Here is an 18960-nt window from a genome sequence, read left to right on the forward strand (position 1 = left end):
TGACCCTACAAATTTCGAGCCCAATTTCCTAGAGACTAATTTTAATTTTTTTGGGGGGGGACGCAGTGGCTCAGTGGCTAAGACACTGAGCTTGTTGATCAGAAAGGTTGGCAGTTTGGTAGTTCGAATCCCTAGTGCTGTGTAATGATGTGACCTCCCATTACTTGCCCCAGTTCTGCCAACCTAGCTTCGAAAGCACATAAAAATGCAAATAGAAAAATATGGACCACCTTTGGTGGGAAGGTAACAGCGTTCTGTGCGCCTTTGGCATTTAGTCATGCTGGTCACATAACCATCATCATCGTCAGACACTGCTGGCTCTTCAACTTAGAAATGGAAATGAGTACTGTCTCCTAGAGCCAGGAATGACTAGCATGTATGTGCAAGGGGAACCTTTACATTTACTTAATTTTAATTTTAGATATTTGGTGGATACGTAGACTCTATCTCCAACCTGAAATTGGGGTTGAAGAGACTGGGGTTTTTCAGCCTATTTGTCAGCCCTATTTTTTATAAGTTTTTGCCTCAAAGTGTGCTTGGTATTTTCCCATGATCCTTTTAGGGATTCCATTCAGTCATTTAATGACATGGATGAAGGGGGTTGTCTAGGTAATTTGGGCATGAGGGAGGAGGAGGAGCTTCCGGAGGGAATGGCGGTCGGCTTGTGAGCTCCGCATGTTTGCGGGGGGGCCTCCCTAATGGGAGGGGTGCTGCCGGCCCTCTGTCCCATCTTGAGGGTCGGAATTTCGTTGACGACCACCCTGGCTTCGCCCTGGCTTTGGGCTTGGTCACCAGGGTGGTCGGAGAGCCAGACGGTGAGGCAGAAACGCGCTAGCTAGTTGGTGCTGGGGCTGGGGCTGGCGATTGCCGGCTCGTGTGCGGAACGGAAGAACGGAGTGGAATGGAGCGGAATGGAGCGGTGCGGAGGCAGCCGGAGGAGGAAAGGAATCCCGGACAACCCATGCAGCCCAGGCGGTGGAGGTTTGGACAACGGTGGTGGTGGAGGTGGTTAAAGACGCCGAACGCCAGATCGTTTGGCCACCATAAATCCCGGACCAGCGGGGGGCTGCGAGAGGTGAGAACGAGACCTGGGGTGCTTTCTGGGCACCAAAGAATGCTAGCAGACCAGCGGAGACTGCAGGGAAGCTCAGGAAAGCCGAGACGGCCCTGCAGGCTCAGAAACAACAACCCTGGGCAGCCAGGCTGCCGAGGAGACAAATGGCCACTCATGTCTGAGACTGGATAGAGACACTTGGAAGACTGGTGGCCATTTGTTGAAGGTCTGACTTTTTACACTCTCACCCTTGCTGACAACTTTCCTTCCTCTATTCAAATTACTATCTGACCAAGGCTTACCTTAATGCCCTGCTACAAACTGCTCCTTAGTGCCATCTTGTTACAAACTGCTCCCCAGTTCCCCCTTGAGGCTCCACTTGTAGACCATTCTGGCTAGCCTGCTAGCTCACCAACCTACCCTTTCCATCCAGGGTAAGGATAACCACCATCTACATACCCCTTTTGTGGGGGAACCCTGGCTCACGAACAAACTTATGATTTTAACAACAGCACCCGAAAATGAGCTCGCCCCTATGACAACCTATGAACTCTATATATTCCAGGTCAGACCTACTACTACTGCGAGAGTCCCCCCTCTCGCAGGTATGGCCCTCAGACCTTTCAAGGTCCCACCTTGATGACGGGTTTGTTAACCCAGAGAGGTGGAGGAAGCAGAAATTAAGGGGGTTTTTAATTAATCATTTTTAACAGTTTTAAGGGGTTCCAGGGTAGGGGGGAAGGGGATTCAGGCCAGGAGGGAAAGTAGAGCCAGGCAAACAGGTGTGGTCGGGAGGGGAGGGAGCGGAGTGGGGGAGGAGAGTGATAATAGCATTCCAGTACAGGGCTCTGTTATACCAACGGTCGTGGGGAGGGGTGGGTGCGAGGACAGACTAAGAACCTGAAGTCGGTTGGGAGACCGTGGTTGTTGGTTACACCCGGTCACTTGTACCAACCCCCGCACACTAGGTGGCCAGGATCTACAGAGCCAGGGCCTTAGGCTGATGTTATGCAATGCGAGGTCCGCTGTTAACAAGGCCCCCCTCATTAATGACCTGATTTTGGAGGGGGAGCCGGACCTCGCAGGAATAACAGAGACCTGGTTGGGCCACAAGGGAGGTGTACCCCTCGTGGACATGTGCCCACCAGGTTATCGTGCATTCCATCAGCCACGGGCCCAGGGTAGGGGCGGTGGGGTAGCGGTAATTATCCGGGAAGACCTGGAGCTCAGAGAGTTCACTGTGCCACAGACATCCGGGTGTGAAACCCTTGTCGTGAGATGGGGCCCAGGGAGACAGCTGGGTATACCTGGCTCCTCGCTATACATCAGCGGCCCTGCCTGAGCTCCTCGAGCTGATCGCGACGATGGCAGTTGAGACCCCCCAAACGTTTGGTCATGGGGGACTTCAACTTGCCATCGGTGGGAGAAGCATCTGAGGTGGTTCAGGAGTTCATGGCTTCCATGACAGCCATGGACCTGACTCAGTTAATTCAGGGTCCCACACACGAGGGAGGCCACACACTGGATCTCGTTTTTGTCTCTGACCAGTGGACGAGTGATCTGGGAATAGGGGACATAGCTAATACTCCCCTGTCATGGTCAGACCACTCACTTCTCCGACTTGACTTCCCTGGTGCTACCACCCGCCGCGGGGAGGCGGAACCGGGACGTCCTAGATGATTCCGCCCCAGGCGCCTGATGGAACTGGAAAGGTTCCAGACGGAGCTTGGGCCACCTCCTGTAGACCTGACCCGCCCCCGGATAGAGGACCTAGTAGCCGCCTGGAATAATGCGGCTGCCGGGGCCTTAGACCGGGTGGTGCCTTTGTGGCCTCTTCTGCGGCAATGAACCACCCTGGCCCCTTGGTTCACTGAGAAGCTAAGGGTGATGAAACGCCACAAGAGACACCTAGAGAGCCGATGGAGATCCTCCCGTTCCGAACTTGACCGAACACAGGTACGAACCTACTTAAGGACATACCTTGTGGCAATAAGAGCGGCCAAACGTCAACATTGTGCCGCCCTTATTGCATCCGCAGATAACCGCCCTGCCGCCCTGTTTTGGGTGACCCGCTCTCTTCTTTCGCAGAGACCACGGGAAGCCCCTTTACAGGGCAGGGCAGAGGAATTTGGGAAATATCTGCAGGATAAAATCGCTCAAATCCGGAGGGAATGGGTCCCACTCAGTGGGCTAGGAGGGATGCCCCAGGCGAGTCCTGAGAGACCATTCTGGGAGGAGTTTGACTCGGTTGCCATCGAGGATTTGGACAGGTTACGCTGGCGACTATGAGCCACCACATGTTCATTGGACCCGTGTCCCTCCTGGCTTGTACTGGCATCCTGGGAGGTTACACGAGACTGGCTCTTGGTGCTAGTGAACACTTCATTGGGCGAGGGGTTCTTACCGGCCGCCTTGAAAGAGGCGGTTGTGAGACCCTTACTCAAGAAGCCTTCCCTGGACCCAACGGAGCTAGCCAATTACTGTCCTGTCTTCAACCTTCCCTTTTTAGCGAAGGTTGTAGAGAGTGTGGTGGCCCAACAGTTCCCATGTCACCTGGAGGAGAATGATTATCTAGACCTGCGCCAGTCCGGCTTCCGACCCGGGCACAGCACAGAGACGGCCTTGGTCGCATTGGTAGATGATCTCTGGAGGGCCAGGGATAGGGGTTGTTCCTCTATCCTGGTCCTATTAGATCTCTCAGCGGCTTTTAATACCATCGACCATGGTATCCTCCTGCACCGGCTGGAGGGGCTGGGGGTAAGGGGCACCGTTCTATGGTGGTTCTGCTCCTACCTCTCCGACCGGACGCAGCGTGTGTTGGCAGGGGAGCAGAGGTTGTCCCTGAGGCCTCTCACTTGTGGGGTGCCGCAGGGGTCAGTCCTCTCGCCTCTCCTGTTCAACACATATATGAAACCGCTGGGTGAGATCATCCGTGGTTTTGGGGTGGGATATCATCTGTACGCTGATGATACACAGCTGTACATCTCCACCCCGAACCACCCCAACGAGGCCATTGAAATGATGTCCCGATGTTTGGAAGCCGTACGGGTCTGGATGGGTGACAACCGACTCAAACTCAACCCCTCCAAGACGGAGTGGCTGTGGCTTCCGGCCCCCGGTTCAACCAGCTAATTCCAATACTGGCCATTGGGGGCGAGCAACTGGCCCCCATGGAACGGGCGCGCAATTTGGGCGTCCTCCTGGATGCCCGGCTGTCCATGGATGACCATGTGGCAGCCGTGGTGAGGGGGGCGTTCCACCAGGTTCGCCTGGTGCGCCAATTGCGCCCCGTATTGGACCGGGATGCCCTTCGCACAGTCACTCACGCGCTGGTGACGTCCCACCTAGACTACTGTAATGCTCTCTACATGGGGCTTCCCTTGAGATGCACTCGAAGACTGCAGCTGGTCCAGAACGCGGCCGCGCGGGTGATTATTGGGAGTACGAGATACTCCCATATAACACCTCTCCTGTGCGAGCTGCACTGGCTTCCTGTGGTCTATCGGGTGCGTTTCAAGGTACTGATTACCATCTTCAAAGTGCTCCATGGCACAGGACCTAGCTACATGCGGGATCGCATCCTGCCCCATACATCCCTACGACCAATTCGCTCTCACAGAGAGGGACTTCTCCGGGTGCCATCCACTAAGCAGTGCCAGAGGGCGGCGCCCAGGAGTAGGGCCTTCTCTGTGATGGGCCCAGCCCTCTGGAATGACCTCCCCCCGGATATTAGGATTACCACCGACCTCCGCTCCTTCCGTTCAAAACTCAAGACCCACCTTTTTCAACTAGCAGGCCTGGCTCAACCATAGCTCCATTTTATTCCTCCTGGCAATTTTTAAACTTGTAATTTCCATTGGGGTTTTAATTTAACTTATTTTAATATTTCTATGTTATTATAATATTGTATTGTGTTTTATACCTCCTCCGTACAATGTGCAATTTTATAATATGTGTTTTTATTTATTGTACGCCGCCCCGAGTCCCTTTGTGGATAGGGAGCAGCTAACAAATTTAATAAAATAAATAAAATAAATAAATAAATTTCATTCCGGTTGTGATTTGGAAAGGTGGCAATCCCATGCTGCTATGTACTGCATTGTTATATGCCACTTCTACAAATGGCAGTAGTTCTGCCCAATCAGATTGTTGATAATCTGCATAGCATCTATATATATTGTTCTATCATTGCATTAGCTTGTTCTGCCACCTCATTCATACTCAGATGAAAGGCTGAGCTGAGCCCCTGTGATGATGCAATGGACTTTATAAATTCCCTCCAGAACCTTGCCATGAATTGGACTCCCCTTTCTGATAAGATTCTGTGGGGTACCCCATGCAGCCTATAGATTTGTTTGATAAATAGTTTACCCACCTTTTTGCTGACCCTGAGCAGACAATGAAATGGGCTTGTTTTGAGAACAAGTCTATCATGGTCCAAGTGACCATATTATCCTTACTGTAAGGGAGCTCTACAATAAAAGCTTGATGTATAGCTTCACTGTGAGCAGTTTTTTCAGGACTTGGTGCACTAGCTTTACATGCTCCTCCATTGTTTCACTGAATATAATAATGTCCTCCAAACTACCTTGTATAGGTGGTCATGCAGCACTTCATTGATCAACTGCATGGAGACAGCAGGGGCCTCTTGTAACCCAAAGGGCATTACTTTAAACTGGAAGCTGCCCAGTGGGCAGTTGAAAGCGGTTTTCCATTCGTCTCCTTCTCTAATTTGGACTTGGTAGTATGCCTCCTGCAGGCCAGTTTGGTGAAAACCTTCCCCTTGGCCAGGTGGGACAGCATGTATTTCATTAGTTGCAGCAGGTAGGTGTTCCACACATCCTGCATTTATTCCTCTTAAGTCCATGCAGAGCCTCATAGACATGTCTTTCTTTTCATTAAACAAGATAGGGGTGGCCATTCTAGATTTTGCTGGTTGTATGAAATCCGGGGCTAGGTTGGCATCAATATAGTCTCTTAGTTCTTTCATCTCCTTGGGAGTCATAGATATATTTTTGGTTTTGGTAGTTTAGCTCCCGGCACGAACACTATTGCACATTCTGTAGGTCGATGTGTGTGTGTAGAGTATTACATTCCTTTTCACTGAACACCTCAGCTAAGTCCTGCTATTCTTTTGGGATCCGGAGCCTTCTGGGGGCAGCTCTGCCATTATGGTAATCTTGTCTCTTTGGTTAGTGTTGTTCAGCTGCTGGCAGGCTTCCCTCTCAGTTGAGGTTGGGGGTGGCTTTAGATCCAGCACCAATTTCAATTTTCAGTAACCCCCTTCCCAGGTGATTGTTGGACCCCATTTGTCTAACCACCCCAGCCTCAGTATGATGGACTCAGTCATTTTTTGCGCCACTACGAACTGGATTAGTTTCCAGTGGCAGCCCATCTCTAGTTTGATAGCTTCAATGACATGAGTAGCTGGGCACCCCCCTATTAGTGACCCATCGTCCTGCTGAAATCATATGGGGTTTTCTAGCTAAGTTAGAAAACTAGCTAGCTTAGTTACTTTGGAAGGGCTGATGAGGCAGCAGGTACTGCCCATGTCTATGATGGTCTCTACCTCCCCTTGGTATCTCATGTCTGGCAGAACTGAACTGATGGCTTCACTTACTATCGGGTCTTTCTCACTATTGTCACTGCTGTCACTGCTCATCAGTGGTGGGATCTCAGGGGCTGGAGTTCTCTCTTCCCCTTCTTGGGGGGGGGGGGAGGAAGAGACCTCAATGACTTTCTGGGTGATCTTCTGGGTGATCTTCTGCAGTTTCTGCTGTGGTCTTTTTAGCTTTGAGAAATAGGTTTGGCCTCTCACTCACAGCATGTGGGGCTTGGGTCAGGCACTCAGATGCTCAGTGGCATCGTGGAGGCCCCTCTAAGTGGCTCCTCTGTCAGGCAGGGGCTGGCTTGCTGTCCCAGTTGTCTCGTAAGCTTTTTCTCTGGGTTCTCCTTCTGATGCCACCATAGTTCATAGCCACAGCTGTCCAATATCAGTCATGGATGCAATCCGGGACTCCCCAGCAAAGGCAGATTTGGAGCAGTTCCTTCTCCAGACCTTCTTTAAAATAGTGGACTAGCATCTGTTCTGGGCGCTGTCTCAGCTTCCCGGCAGCTCTTCGAAATTCCTGGACTCCTTAGCTTATCTGACTGATTCTCTTGATTTCTTTCTCTGCCTCTTACTCATGGGATACGTTCCTGAATTAGCTCCTTAATTCCTTCAGGAAGTCACCAACATTTTCTAGCTCAGGAGCCCCCTCATCGTGAAGCTAAGTCACCCATTCCAACACTTTCCCCTCCAGGTTGTCAGTGAGGGTGGAGACATTTTCTTGGTAGCTTTCCCCATAGCAGTTGATGTGCACCCATGATTGGCTTAGGAAGAAAGCCAATTTGTCTGGACTCCCATCAAACACTGCTCACACATCATGGTGGTGGTAGTAGTGACATGGCCTGTGGCTGTGGCACAATCAATAGTTGTGATGCAACCAGTGGGGCTGAGATCCACTGGGCCTGGACCTGGACTCAGCCCTGTCCAGGGTAATATGCCCAAAATTGGGGGACACTTCCCCTGCTGGCAGCAGTTGTGGCTGACCTATCAGGCTGGCTGGTCTTCTGCTCCTGGGCGGGCTCGACCAAGCTGATAGTGGCTCCAGAGGGCTGATAGCTCGGGTCGCTGGAAGAATTGGCCGGTCTGTTCTGGGTAGACTCAGTTGCATCCTGAGTTGTACCATATGTAGGGGTTGAGACACAGTGCCCTGAGTAGATCGGACCCCTTACATGGGAAATGTGAAATTCAGTTGGTCCAGGATAGCTATTGGGTGACCAGTATGCTGCTACTGGCCAATGCTGCTGAGATGCATCTGCTCGAATCTTTCAGGCAGCCCCTCTAGGGTTTGCCTGTGAGCCTGGTACTTCCATTCCCCTGACTCATTTGAATACAGGGGTCCCATTGATCTCCACTCCAGGATTGTCATTCTTGCTTCCCTCATGCATGAGATCTGTCTCTCCCACATCTGACCCTGAGATATAGTTTGGACTCCAGGTCATCCTCTGCTCAATAAAGCTCTTCAGAAAGTGGTGGTTAGAATTGTTCCTTTGCCTGGGCCACTAGTTGGTGTTTGACTTCAGCCATGGCCACCGCTACTCGGTCAGGCATCGAGGGGAATGTCAGGCTCTCCTCAATTCCTCCGCAGGCTCCACTGGTGCTTGGCGCTTCTCCAATTTCTTCCTCTATCTTCCGAGTCTTTCCTGCTACCTGGGTAGACCAGGTAAGCAGCCGGAGCTCAGTGTCAGGGGAAATTTCACCCTGAGCTAATGAGGTCTTAGACCGACGGCTTTTCCAAACAGCATATCTTCAAGAAAAACGAAAATAAAAAACCCGAGAACATGTTCTAATGAAAACAAACTTTTAATATGAAAATAAGAAATAAGAAAATAAACAAATCTATCTAATTGTTACATTTTGGTAAGAGCAAATTATCGTCCACCTTCTTGGCAGACGAACAAAGATCAAAAGGAAAGAAGTCTCTGGAATGTGTGTGAGCAGACGCAGTACATCACTTGCTGATAAAGGCCTATGACCTGCCTATGACGTGCGCAGTAAGTCTTCAGCTCGGCTAGCAAACAATTAACGCAGTGACACCCCTTCTTTTGCTAGTTGTGCTGATGGAAGTGGTTTGTTGAGCATGTCAGCAATCTGATCATGTGTAGAAACATATTGCAATTTTTTCCACCTCAGATTGTGTTTCCCCTTCTATTTATTATTAACACAGTGACACTCAGGACCCCAGACAACAACTCTAGTTTGGAGCCTTAGAGTTTAGAGAACTTGTTTAATGTCAAGGTTCCAAGTAATACATCCCATTCAATAAGAACTCTGAAGCAGGCAAATTCCTCAAAGAAACTTTTATTGGGACATATCAAAATGGCAGGTTCTTGGTAGAAAACCGGCTCTATGTTCTCACTGGTTTTACACCCAAATAAAAATAAAAATTTGTCACTTCCCCCTAGAGTCTCCAGTCACATGATTCAAACAGCATACAGTCTAGTGAATAGGTGACCTCAGTCTCACCTTTTGAATACCTGCACCAATGTCCTTGATTCTCAGGGGAAAGAATTTTATTTAGGCTACAACACCCCAGCTATCTTTACAACCCCTCCCTGGCCCCTTTACTCCTGGCTGTGTCAGCCCTGAAGCAGTGAGAATAGAAACCTCCCTAGAGAAAACTATAAAAAAAAATAATTTTGCCACAGTTTGCCCAATCTCAGAGTTTATAGGTACAACATAAGGAGGGAAGGGATGCAGGCTGTCAATAGTCCCTTACTATCACCCAAAATATGACTTGAGCAGCCCAGCAAGGAGAGGCCAAATGAGGGGAGGAGTGGCTGGTGGGGGGGAGGCTTCAGCCAGTTTGCCGAAATGAACAAACCAGCTGAATCCCACCACTGATTGGAATATCTGAATACACTTGCTAAAACTCAACAATATTTATGAGAGAGAACATTGGTCAGAATGCACAAATGGGGCTCCATGAAAGTTATAGCACAGAATTTTCAAGTTATGCTTAAACATGAGTTTCTGGGATTAAAGCTGTGTTAATGCAGGCCCATGGTGATTTGATGTAGTCTAGAATTCCACAAATTGTTTCAAGTTTCAGAGATCTACTCAGGGGGGGGACGGGACAAAAACTATCTGACAACTCTCAGATGAGCTGCTTGATTTGTACCAGATTGCTCAAGCACAGAACATAATTACATGTCTTTCACTGAGTCTCATTGCATAGTATTTTGATGCATTTTTATGGCAAATTTAGAAACCAGTAATTTGTCAATCAGTGAAATGAATAAGAAATATGTTGTTTTCCTATTGTACTCATATATAAAATACTAACTGTTAAGAATAAATCTCTGGATTTTTGATCTGGAAAAATGAAAATGTCATACCTTTCACCTGTATTTTCTTTCTTTTTCTTGACTTTTCCTTTTGTTTTCTTGTTTTCAATCTCTTTTTGCTTTTTGTCTTCCTTTTCCTTCCCTTTTACTGTTACCTCCTCTCTGTTTTCTTTGTTATCATTATATGCTTTCTGTTTTTTCTTTTTATTTGATTTCTTCCTCCTTGATACTTCTAGCTCTTCATTTTCATCATCAGTGTCTTTCTGATAAATCTCTTTTCTGTTTTCCTTGGCAATTTCCTTTATATTCTTTTTTGGGGCTACTTTTTCTTCCTCCTCTTCTTCATCATACTCATAATCTGTGTTTTAAAAAGTGTTTTATTTTTTAAAAAACCCTGAAGAGTTGAAGTTATTGAGTATATTGTCTTTCACTAGACAAATACAGACATTTCTTAAATGTAAAATAATGACTACAATCTTTTAAAAATACAATCCTCTGCAAAATCTAGGCTTACTGCTACTTAGAACAGAACTATTGAAATCAATGAAATTTAAATTACTCATATGTCTGAATCCATCCCCTCTAATTTGTGTAATTTATAAATATAATAGTGATTTTAGACATTGATAATGACTTAAGAGTGATATCCTGAAATACATTAGTGATATATTTGATGCATTAGGAGAGAATAATATTTCATTTTGCTTTTTAAATTGGAGAAAAATAACTAAAAGTGAAAAATATAATGGGCTATTATATTGCATAAATTTCCTGAAAATTGCAGCTCTGTTTTTCTGCTTCTTCTTCTAATATCAATTTAACAATTCACAAACTGAAAGATTATAGTCAAAGTTACCATATGGGAACTGCAAAAGTACAGATAGCTACTAGATGGCAGAAAAGGGATGCTAAAATCTCAAACTTTTTGATTCTATCTTATAGTTTATCAGATGAACTATAAGATGGTTTTTTGCAACCTTTGTTCAGAGGAAAATTAAATGTTACAGAGGTCTGTTGGTATCAGCTGCTCTTAGAAATTTTTCAAATTTCCTTGATGGGCAGTGTTCAAGCAAAAGCTGTAAAAGAGTTGCAACAATTTTACATTTCAGGAACCCTAGTAATCTGAATGATTAAACTAAAAGATTACTCAAAGCAGTAATTTTATAAATTAAGATCATTTTTGTGTCATCCCTTAACAAAATATAGAAGCAAAAGTTAAGTTTTACATAAAGACTAGTTTTGTTTTTTATCGAAGTGTAGAAACACACAGTAATTTGAACGATACTTAGGTGAGTGCAATTTAAATGCATTGCATGCATTCTCAGGAAAATAAATTCTTAACATACGCTTTCAAAAGATAGCAGCTATACATATTTTATTTACCTTCATTTTCTGTGTCACTCTCCACTTGTCCATCAATCTCCATCCCAACTGCAAAGCAAAAGCAAGCATCACATTGGTTAACATCTTAATAGTACATTACTCTTAGGAGAAAAAGTAGCTTTTTCTTGTCATATTTGGCCTGAACTGAATTTTAAAATGTATGTTCCATTTTTTATTTTTCCAATATTTCTAAAAAAAATGTGCACTTAATAAAGTTTCTCTGTGTAGTGATATCAAACATACTTTGTTTGAAAATAGAACATAAAACTAGTGCCAATTAGTTTTCTTCAAAGATGCTAAATACAAGACATACTGACTAAATACTGGAGAGCATACAAACCATCTTCCATAATGATCTGTAATTCACTTTTCTTCTTTACCATGGTGGATGTTCCCTTTTAAAAATAACAGCTGCTTCAGATACTAGTTTTATCCACTACTTAAAACTATGTCTTTTCTTATGTTTCCTTCTTTAGCTTATTATTATTATGCATAAATCAAGTCTATTTGTGAATCTGAAACTATCATTTCCTTCTAACATTATTCTTGAATTGCACAGTTGCTTCAGCTTCCATACTGCAGGCATAAGAGTGATTCATGGTACCAATTCAGTTCAATCCCATCCAATACTTTGAGCTCTGATCTGTTTTCAATACAGAAAGCACCTGTTGGCATTGTATTGCACTACATTATTTAAACATGAAGGAAAGCCCTTTGGAGAGAACTTAGATGAAGACACACACAGTGCCTTATTCTTTGAAAAACATGAGTCTAACTTTCTACATGGCTTTTGTTGTAGAGCAGGGATGTCAAACTGGTGGCCTAGGGGCCAAATGAGTCATGTGCAGACCACCCCACCCCAGCTTTGCGAAGGGAGAAGGTTTTGTGACATCATAAAACATCATGTGACAGCAACATGATACGGCGAGTTTGGCATCCGTGTTGTAGGGGGTATCAGAGATATTGTTAAAAGGTTGCCACTAATATTTTTAATTTCCTTTCATCAGTTTAAAGAGTTTCCCCAACATGATAGTGTATTTCAACTATCAAAATTTCCAATCAGAGTCGGTGGCTGTGTTGACTACAGATTCTATCTAGATATAGGTTTCTGACTTTTTTTTTTTGTAAACATCTTTATTGGTTTTACAACATTTATGGGAAAAGGGTAATAGGGTTCACAGAAAATTTTTGGTGGCTCCCATGTTAGTAGTAGAAATCCCCCCAATTCTCACACTTCTACAATTTTAAAAATAACATGTAAAGGATAAGCATATACAGAGTTCTTGCATTATATCAACCATATGTTCAATCCTCGCTTTCTTTGTCACTTTCTAGAATATAAACAATTGCAATAATATTTCAAGTATATTTATTTATGTGACCTGAGCCTTTGTGATATTGTTCCCTCCTCCCTGTCCCCAGGTGGAGCAACAGCCCCCTCCCTTCCCCATGTCTTCTACATTACTGCCTTTTTCCCCATCTCTAGTATCTTTATCCTCTGGGAGAGAAAAATATTTTTTAATAAAGGCCTCTGCCTCATCCACTGTCTTAATTCTGATACGGCTTCCCTCCCAGAAAATCAACATTCCTTCTGGCAATAGCCATCTAAACCAAATTCCACTATTATATAGTTTCTTTGATAATGAAGAACATTTCCTCCTTTTTTCTTATCTTTTTTGGAATTTGCTTTAGAATGGTAATTTCTTTATCTTGGTATTTTAAGGGTCCCTCCCTTTGGGACCCTAGCACCTTGTCTCTCGTGGCCCTCCTGAGAAATTTAACATGTACCTCTCTTGGAACATTATGAATTCTAGCATATGCTGAATTAATTCTATAGACCAGGTCCATATCCCACCACATCTGCTCTTTATTTCTTTTAAGGTATTCTGCTAAAATTGTACTCATAATGTCTTTAAGATCTTCATTTTCTGTCTCTGGTAGATTCTGGAACCTGAGAAAAAAAGACATTCTTTCAAATTCTATTTTGGTCATGAAATTTTCCAATTCTAAATTCAACTTCCGGACCTCCTTAACCTTTTCCTTTATCCCGACAGCCCCCTCCTCCGGCACCACTATTCTCTGTTTATTATCTGTTGTATTGTGTTGTACCCCTCTGAGTTTGTCTTTGAGGTCTGCCACTTCCTTCCTCAGTTCATTTTGACCTCTCATAATTTCCCAGAACATTTCATTCACAGATAGTTCTTTCTCTCCAGCCACTTCTTTTTGTAACAATGAAGTGATCTTCGGTTGTTGGATATTTGGACTTGAGGTAGCTGAGGCCGGAGCCAAAAGTGACTTGCCCGTTGGAGGTTTCTTAGGTCCCATTGTCTAAGTTCAGAGATGGTAAATCTTTCACAAAGAAAATGGTGCCATCCGAGCGCGCAGCCGGGGCAGGCCAAGGTAGCAGGCAAGTCCGAGAGTTTAAAAAGTTAATTCTCTTTTGCTATTCCAAGGCACAAAGGGCACGCCAAGAAGAGACAAATCCAAAAAGTCCACGCAGCAGAAGAGATCCAGAGCACCCCCAGGGGGGTATTAAAAGGTGCCAGAAGTCATTTTCCCCCCGGGGTGGTTTCAAAAGGCAGCTTCATTTGTGGTGCAAAAACGGAAATGGAGGGGAGCCATTTTAACTCCTCCCTTTCGCAGAGAGAAGGACAGAAGTTTTAATTTTCTTTAAAAACAGCTCAGCATGCAGTCTTGCAACTGTGTTTTCAGTCTTTCTTGCATAATTAGCTCGAGTGGCAGGTCAGCCTTTGTTCTCTCTCCATTTCAGAGTGGAGAGTGAAAGTTTAAATGCCGCTTTGTCCGAGGGGGGGTTAAAAAAAAAGAAAACTCCCCCCTCTAATCTTCGGTTTTAAATAGATTGAACAGTAACTTACGATAGCCTGCTGCTTATCAGTTACCATTAATTGAAGAGATTAGGAAGGATCCTCCATGACCAACATTTCAGCCATGTTTCGTTGATTAACTTGTTCCCTCCGGAGCCCATTCGACGAAGGGGCAGACATGCCCCCCCCTTCTGCTTCCTGGCTCCTGGGACGAAGCTGGAAAAAATCCCATCGGCTGCCACCGAGTCTGGGGGGCTCCAGCAAGCCGTCCTATGGTTGGGGGTCCCCTCCAAGGCCCCCCTGTGCTCTAAACGGAGCCCACCAAGAAGACAAGTGGCAGACAAATGTCTGTCACCTGCAGGGACCAGAAGGTTTCAGACTTTTGAAAGGCATCAGTTCAAAGGGTTTCAGGTAGTGATGTCAGCAACTGTCAGACATGAAAAGCCACATCCACATGGAAAAAGTTCAATTATCTTTTTTATTGTGCAAACTATAACAGGAATCTTTGACTGATGGTTTACACCTGGGTAAGACTAGATATGGTTCAACTGGCATTCAAGGGGGATTGGACTTCACCATCTTGTGCACACATAGGTATTCCAGACTAAGTCCCCATTTGACTCTTTTCTCTCTCTCAGCCAGTCTCTTTCCTACAACAGTGTCAAAATAGCAGGTGTGATTGGTAGTTGAAACCTTGCTCCTTTTTCATAGTTTCCATTGTATGGAGCTTGAATTTTTCTCCAAGTTTCATATATATCTAGCTTCTCTCTCTCTCTCTCTCTCTCTCTCTCTCTCTCTCTCTCTCTCTCTCTCTCTCTCTCTCTCTCTCTCTCTCTCTCTCTCTCTCTCTCTCTCTCTCTAGATAGCCTTAATTTATTTCCTTAATTGTTATGATTGTGTTAAATACCTTATGAATGTTAAATCTATTTAAAGCAGGAGAGTTTGGATTGTTATCCTTTAAATGATGTCCTGCTTTTGTTCTTTTTTACATTTAATTTTAATAGATTTTTAAAATTCTATTTAAAGAAGGTAAAAGCCAACACAAATTACTGTAAAGTAAGGAAGAAAAAGTAAATAAAAAAGCAAAAGGTGCAAAATAAATAATACAAAAAAGTATATGGAAGTGGCTTTCAATTTTCTTCTTTGTAGTTATAATTCAAATATATTTAAACTCTTTTCTCAAGTTACATCATATTACTATTATTTCTATAATCCATCCCATCGAATCAACCAAACCATAAGCTACAAATTCATTTATTTCAATTTTACACAAAAAGTCTGTAAGGTGTTTCCAGTCAGCAATACATGTAGATAATGTCTTTTCTTTAATCAAATAAGTTAAATTATCCATTTCACCAAAACCTCAACTTCACCAAATGTTGTTCCATAGTGGGTAGCATTGAATCTTTCCATCTCTATCCATATAGTAATATCACTGCTGTGATCATTTATTGAAATAATCTTCCACCGCTTTTTTTCTGTTTATCATTAACACTGAAAGGAAAATTTCTAGCTTCATCTGAATATTGATCTTTGATATTGATTAACTCAGCCTTTCAGCCTTCCAGCCTTCCGAGGTCAGTAAAATGCGGACCCAGATTGTTGGAGGCAATATGCTGACTCTGTAAATTGCTTAGAGAGGGCTATAAAGCACTATGAAGTGATATATAAGTCTAAGTGCTATTATTATTTTATTGGGTATCAATGATACATTATTTTGTAAAAATTCTCTGAGATTAATATAATTCAATACAATTTAAATGTCAACTCTTTAAACCATACATTTCCCATTGATCCATCTGTATATTATAATCAAAATTCTTAGTTCATTTTATCATATATCCTTTAAACTGTTTTTCTTCTTTTAATTTGTTCAAATTAGTTAAGCACAGAGAGCATGAAAAATTCATAGAGCTTTAGCAATGCATCTAAATGTATTATATTGTGATGATGCCTGTTTGAACAAGCTGCTTCTCAATTTGTTTTATTACTTACTACTTATTACTCTAAAAAAACAAAACTCAACCTCCAGACATAAGCACTTTCTCACATATTTGGTTTTTCATTTTTCAATGCCTTTAGCTAGGTTATCTGATAAAGTGTAACTAAACGCTGGAAACAAAACCACCATGCTGCTTAATATTTAACCAGACAGGGTTGCCTTCCTTTTCTTCATTTCTCATTAACACGGGGCTTTACCTAATTAATCCTTGGGTTACATTGATTTATCCTACATCCTATATCAGTAATCCTTGCTTGAGAAAGGTTCCAATGCCAATATTTTGATTCCTGTCAGGATTAATTTTGGGGTAAGTGTATTAGATTTTCAGTAATTGATGGTAGTTTCAATACAATTGATGGAGTTGAACAACAACCAGCCCTATTTCTGATTTGTATACTTCTGCTAAGTATTTGACTTATATTTCAATAGCAGTTTAAGGAAATGATATGATGTGATCAAGTAATGGCTCTTGGTTATCTCAGAGTTCATCTACCAGTGCAAACAGAGTAGTTAAATGACCCATACTAAAATGGTCTAGATAGTCTACTTCCTCCAGGATCTTCTGGAGTGTAGGGCAACCACTTTCTCAATCTTCCCTGAAAAGTTTGGAGAGTGAATGAAAGCTAGTCATATTAAAAGGTTCCAATGAAGATTTATTGGCAAGAAGATGAGCCACTGCCTCTTTAAGAGCTAGCACAACAAACTCCTGTTATAAAGAAACAGCCATTACATAGATCCATCCTCATGGTCCCTCCTAGAGGCTTTAATGAACCAGGAAGGACATAAATCTAAAACCTAGTGAACATATCTACAGCATCAAAGAACTATTTCTTCAAGGCTAGCAGGTTCAAACTCTTCCCAAATAACATCAGACTATCCTCCAATTATTTCCAATAGACCTGTCCAGCCATAGTCTTAGAGTATGAAGTGATATTTTAGCCAGATTTTATCTGATAATTATCCTCACAGCGATCCTGCACTCTCCAGGTCCCAATTGATGCAGGTGGGACTGAATCATCAAGAATCTGCTAGCTGTTGTATCCTGGCAGATGACATCAGGGGTTTCCCTCAGACGCCTTTGTGCCTATCTAACACTAGCCATCACTCAAAAAATAAAATAAGAATGGAGAAATAAGTATATTACATCATTCTTACCAACAGAAGGAAAGTTCTAATATAGGCTCTTATCATATTCATTCATAGTTGTTTTTTGTTATCCTCTAGCAAAGTTTCATTCTCAGGATCTGCAGAGTCTGTATACAAATGATCTGATCTAAAGCTGCAACTGCTTTGATTAACATTGTTAAGTATTTGACTTTGTTAGCAAACTTCCCAATGTCCTTCCATCTAGTACAAATTTACATAGCAATGCACATCTCAGGATAATTGTATACTTGGATTCAGTTGGATAATAGTTTTAACCAAACACTTTTTCTCGTCATATTTTACAATAAAACAGGAAAAAATCTTTGAACCTGTCCTAAGGTTGATAGAAAGACCATAATTTTCAACCAATTGTAAGAATTCGCATGTTAAGGAAATCTATCATGCTTATTACTTTTTGATGCACTATAAAAAGGACTTTGTTCCATAAGACTTTATGTCAAATATATGTTTTTAGATTCTGTTTTATAATTTCATTGTTTTGTTGAAGTTTCTTTTAAATTGTTTTATTTATTTATTTTTACTTTCTCATTGTGACCTATCTTAGAATAATTCTTGCTTGGAATAATGAATTACTGTACAAGGAAATATAATCTCCCCCTGAAAATTAAAGGATAAGATTTAGCTGCTCTAATAGGATGATTGTTAAATCTTCATAATTTATATGTTGCAATAAATGAAAAAATCTTACTCTTTAAGATCATATTCACCATTAACCAAAACAGGTGATGCAAATAGAAATGATGCCAGATTAAAAATACATTTCTAAATGAAATTGTAGCTGTGATAAGAAAGCTGAAAACCTACAATGAATTAGATGAAGATGAGCCTGCTGTATCTTGCAATATTTGTTAACTAAAGAAAACACATCTGCTTTCATTAAATGGCAGTGCTAGAATTGGAAGTAAACTGCATTTAACTCTATTAACTAGAAGATGAGTTTCCTAAAATATTTGCAGGGAGAAGGAGCCAGTGCAGAGATTCCTGTGCACACTTCATTTCCCCAGCTCTTTTTTTTTTTGCCATAGCTGGTTCAAAAGAACAACAGGTGGTTTAGCATTTGCTTCCTTTTCTTTAAAGTTCTCTGCTTTGAATGTCCTACTTCTCTATTTTTCAACAGCAAGATGTCCCCTTACTGCTTGAAATTACACTGGCACTTTAAAAAGTGACTTATGACTGTTTTTCACATAACTGTTGCAACATCTCCATGATCACATGATCAAAATCCAGACACTTGGCCATTGACTCATATTTATAACGGTCGCTTGTCCTAGAGTCATTTCATCACCCTTTTGTGACTTTCTGACATCAAAGTCAACGAGAAAGCCAAATTCACTTAACAACTAAATAACTAACTTAACAACTGCAGTGATTCACATATTGACTGTGGTACGAAAGTTAAAAAATGGGTCAAAATACACTTAATGAATGTCTTGCATAGCAACAGAAGTTTTTGGCTCAATTGTGGTCGTAAGTCAAGGAGCACTGAAGTGGGAAGCCATAGAGTCCACAGAGTATTAAATACATCTTTGTATAAAGGTGTACAATGGAAGATGCAGAAATCATTAACATTTTTTGGCTACTTCCCAAGTAAATATATGCAAAAATATCAGACTTCACCTCGAGTAGCAGCACCTGTA

General features: G+C 42.9%; 1 protein-coding gene across 1 annotated transcript in view; it reads right to left on the minus strand.

Moving 5' to 3' along the window:
* The window catches only part of LOC309401586 (transmembrane channel-like protein 2), a gene marked incomplete at its 3' end in the record, with an annotated part of 156208 nt that extends 138840 nt beyond the window's left edge, over nt 1–17368 (minus strand). The window contains exons 1-3 of the mRNA XM_081970654.1: nt 17312–17368; nt 11330–11377; nt 9998–10304 (exon numbers count right to left, since the gene is read on the minus strand). Coding sequence (XP_081826780.1) covers nt 9998–10304; nt 11330–11372 — 350 coding nt within the window. The 5' untranslated portion in view covers nt 11373–11377; nt 17312–17368. The remainder of the gene's footprint in view (nt 1–9997; nt 10305–11329; nt 11378–17311) is intronic.
* Between the last annotated feature and the right edge of the window lie 1592 nt (nt 17369–18960).

This window comes from Natrix helvetica, assembly GCF_964273705.1.
Source record: "Natrix helvetica genome assembly, chromosome: Z".
NCBI classification, from domain to species: Eukaryota; Metazoa; Chordata; class Lepidosauria; order Squamata; family Natricidae; genus Natrix; species Natrix helvetica.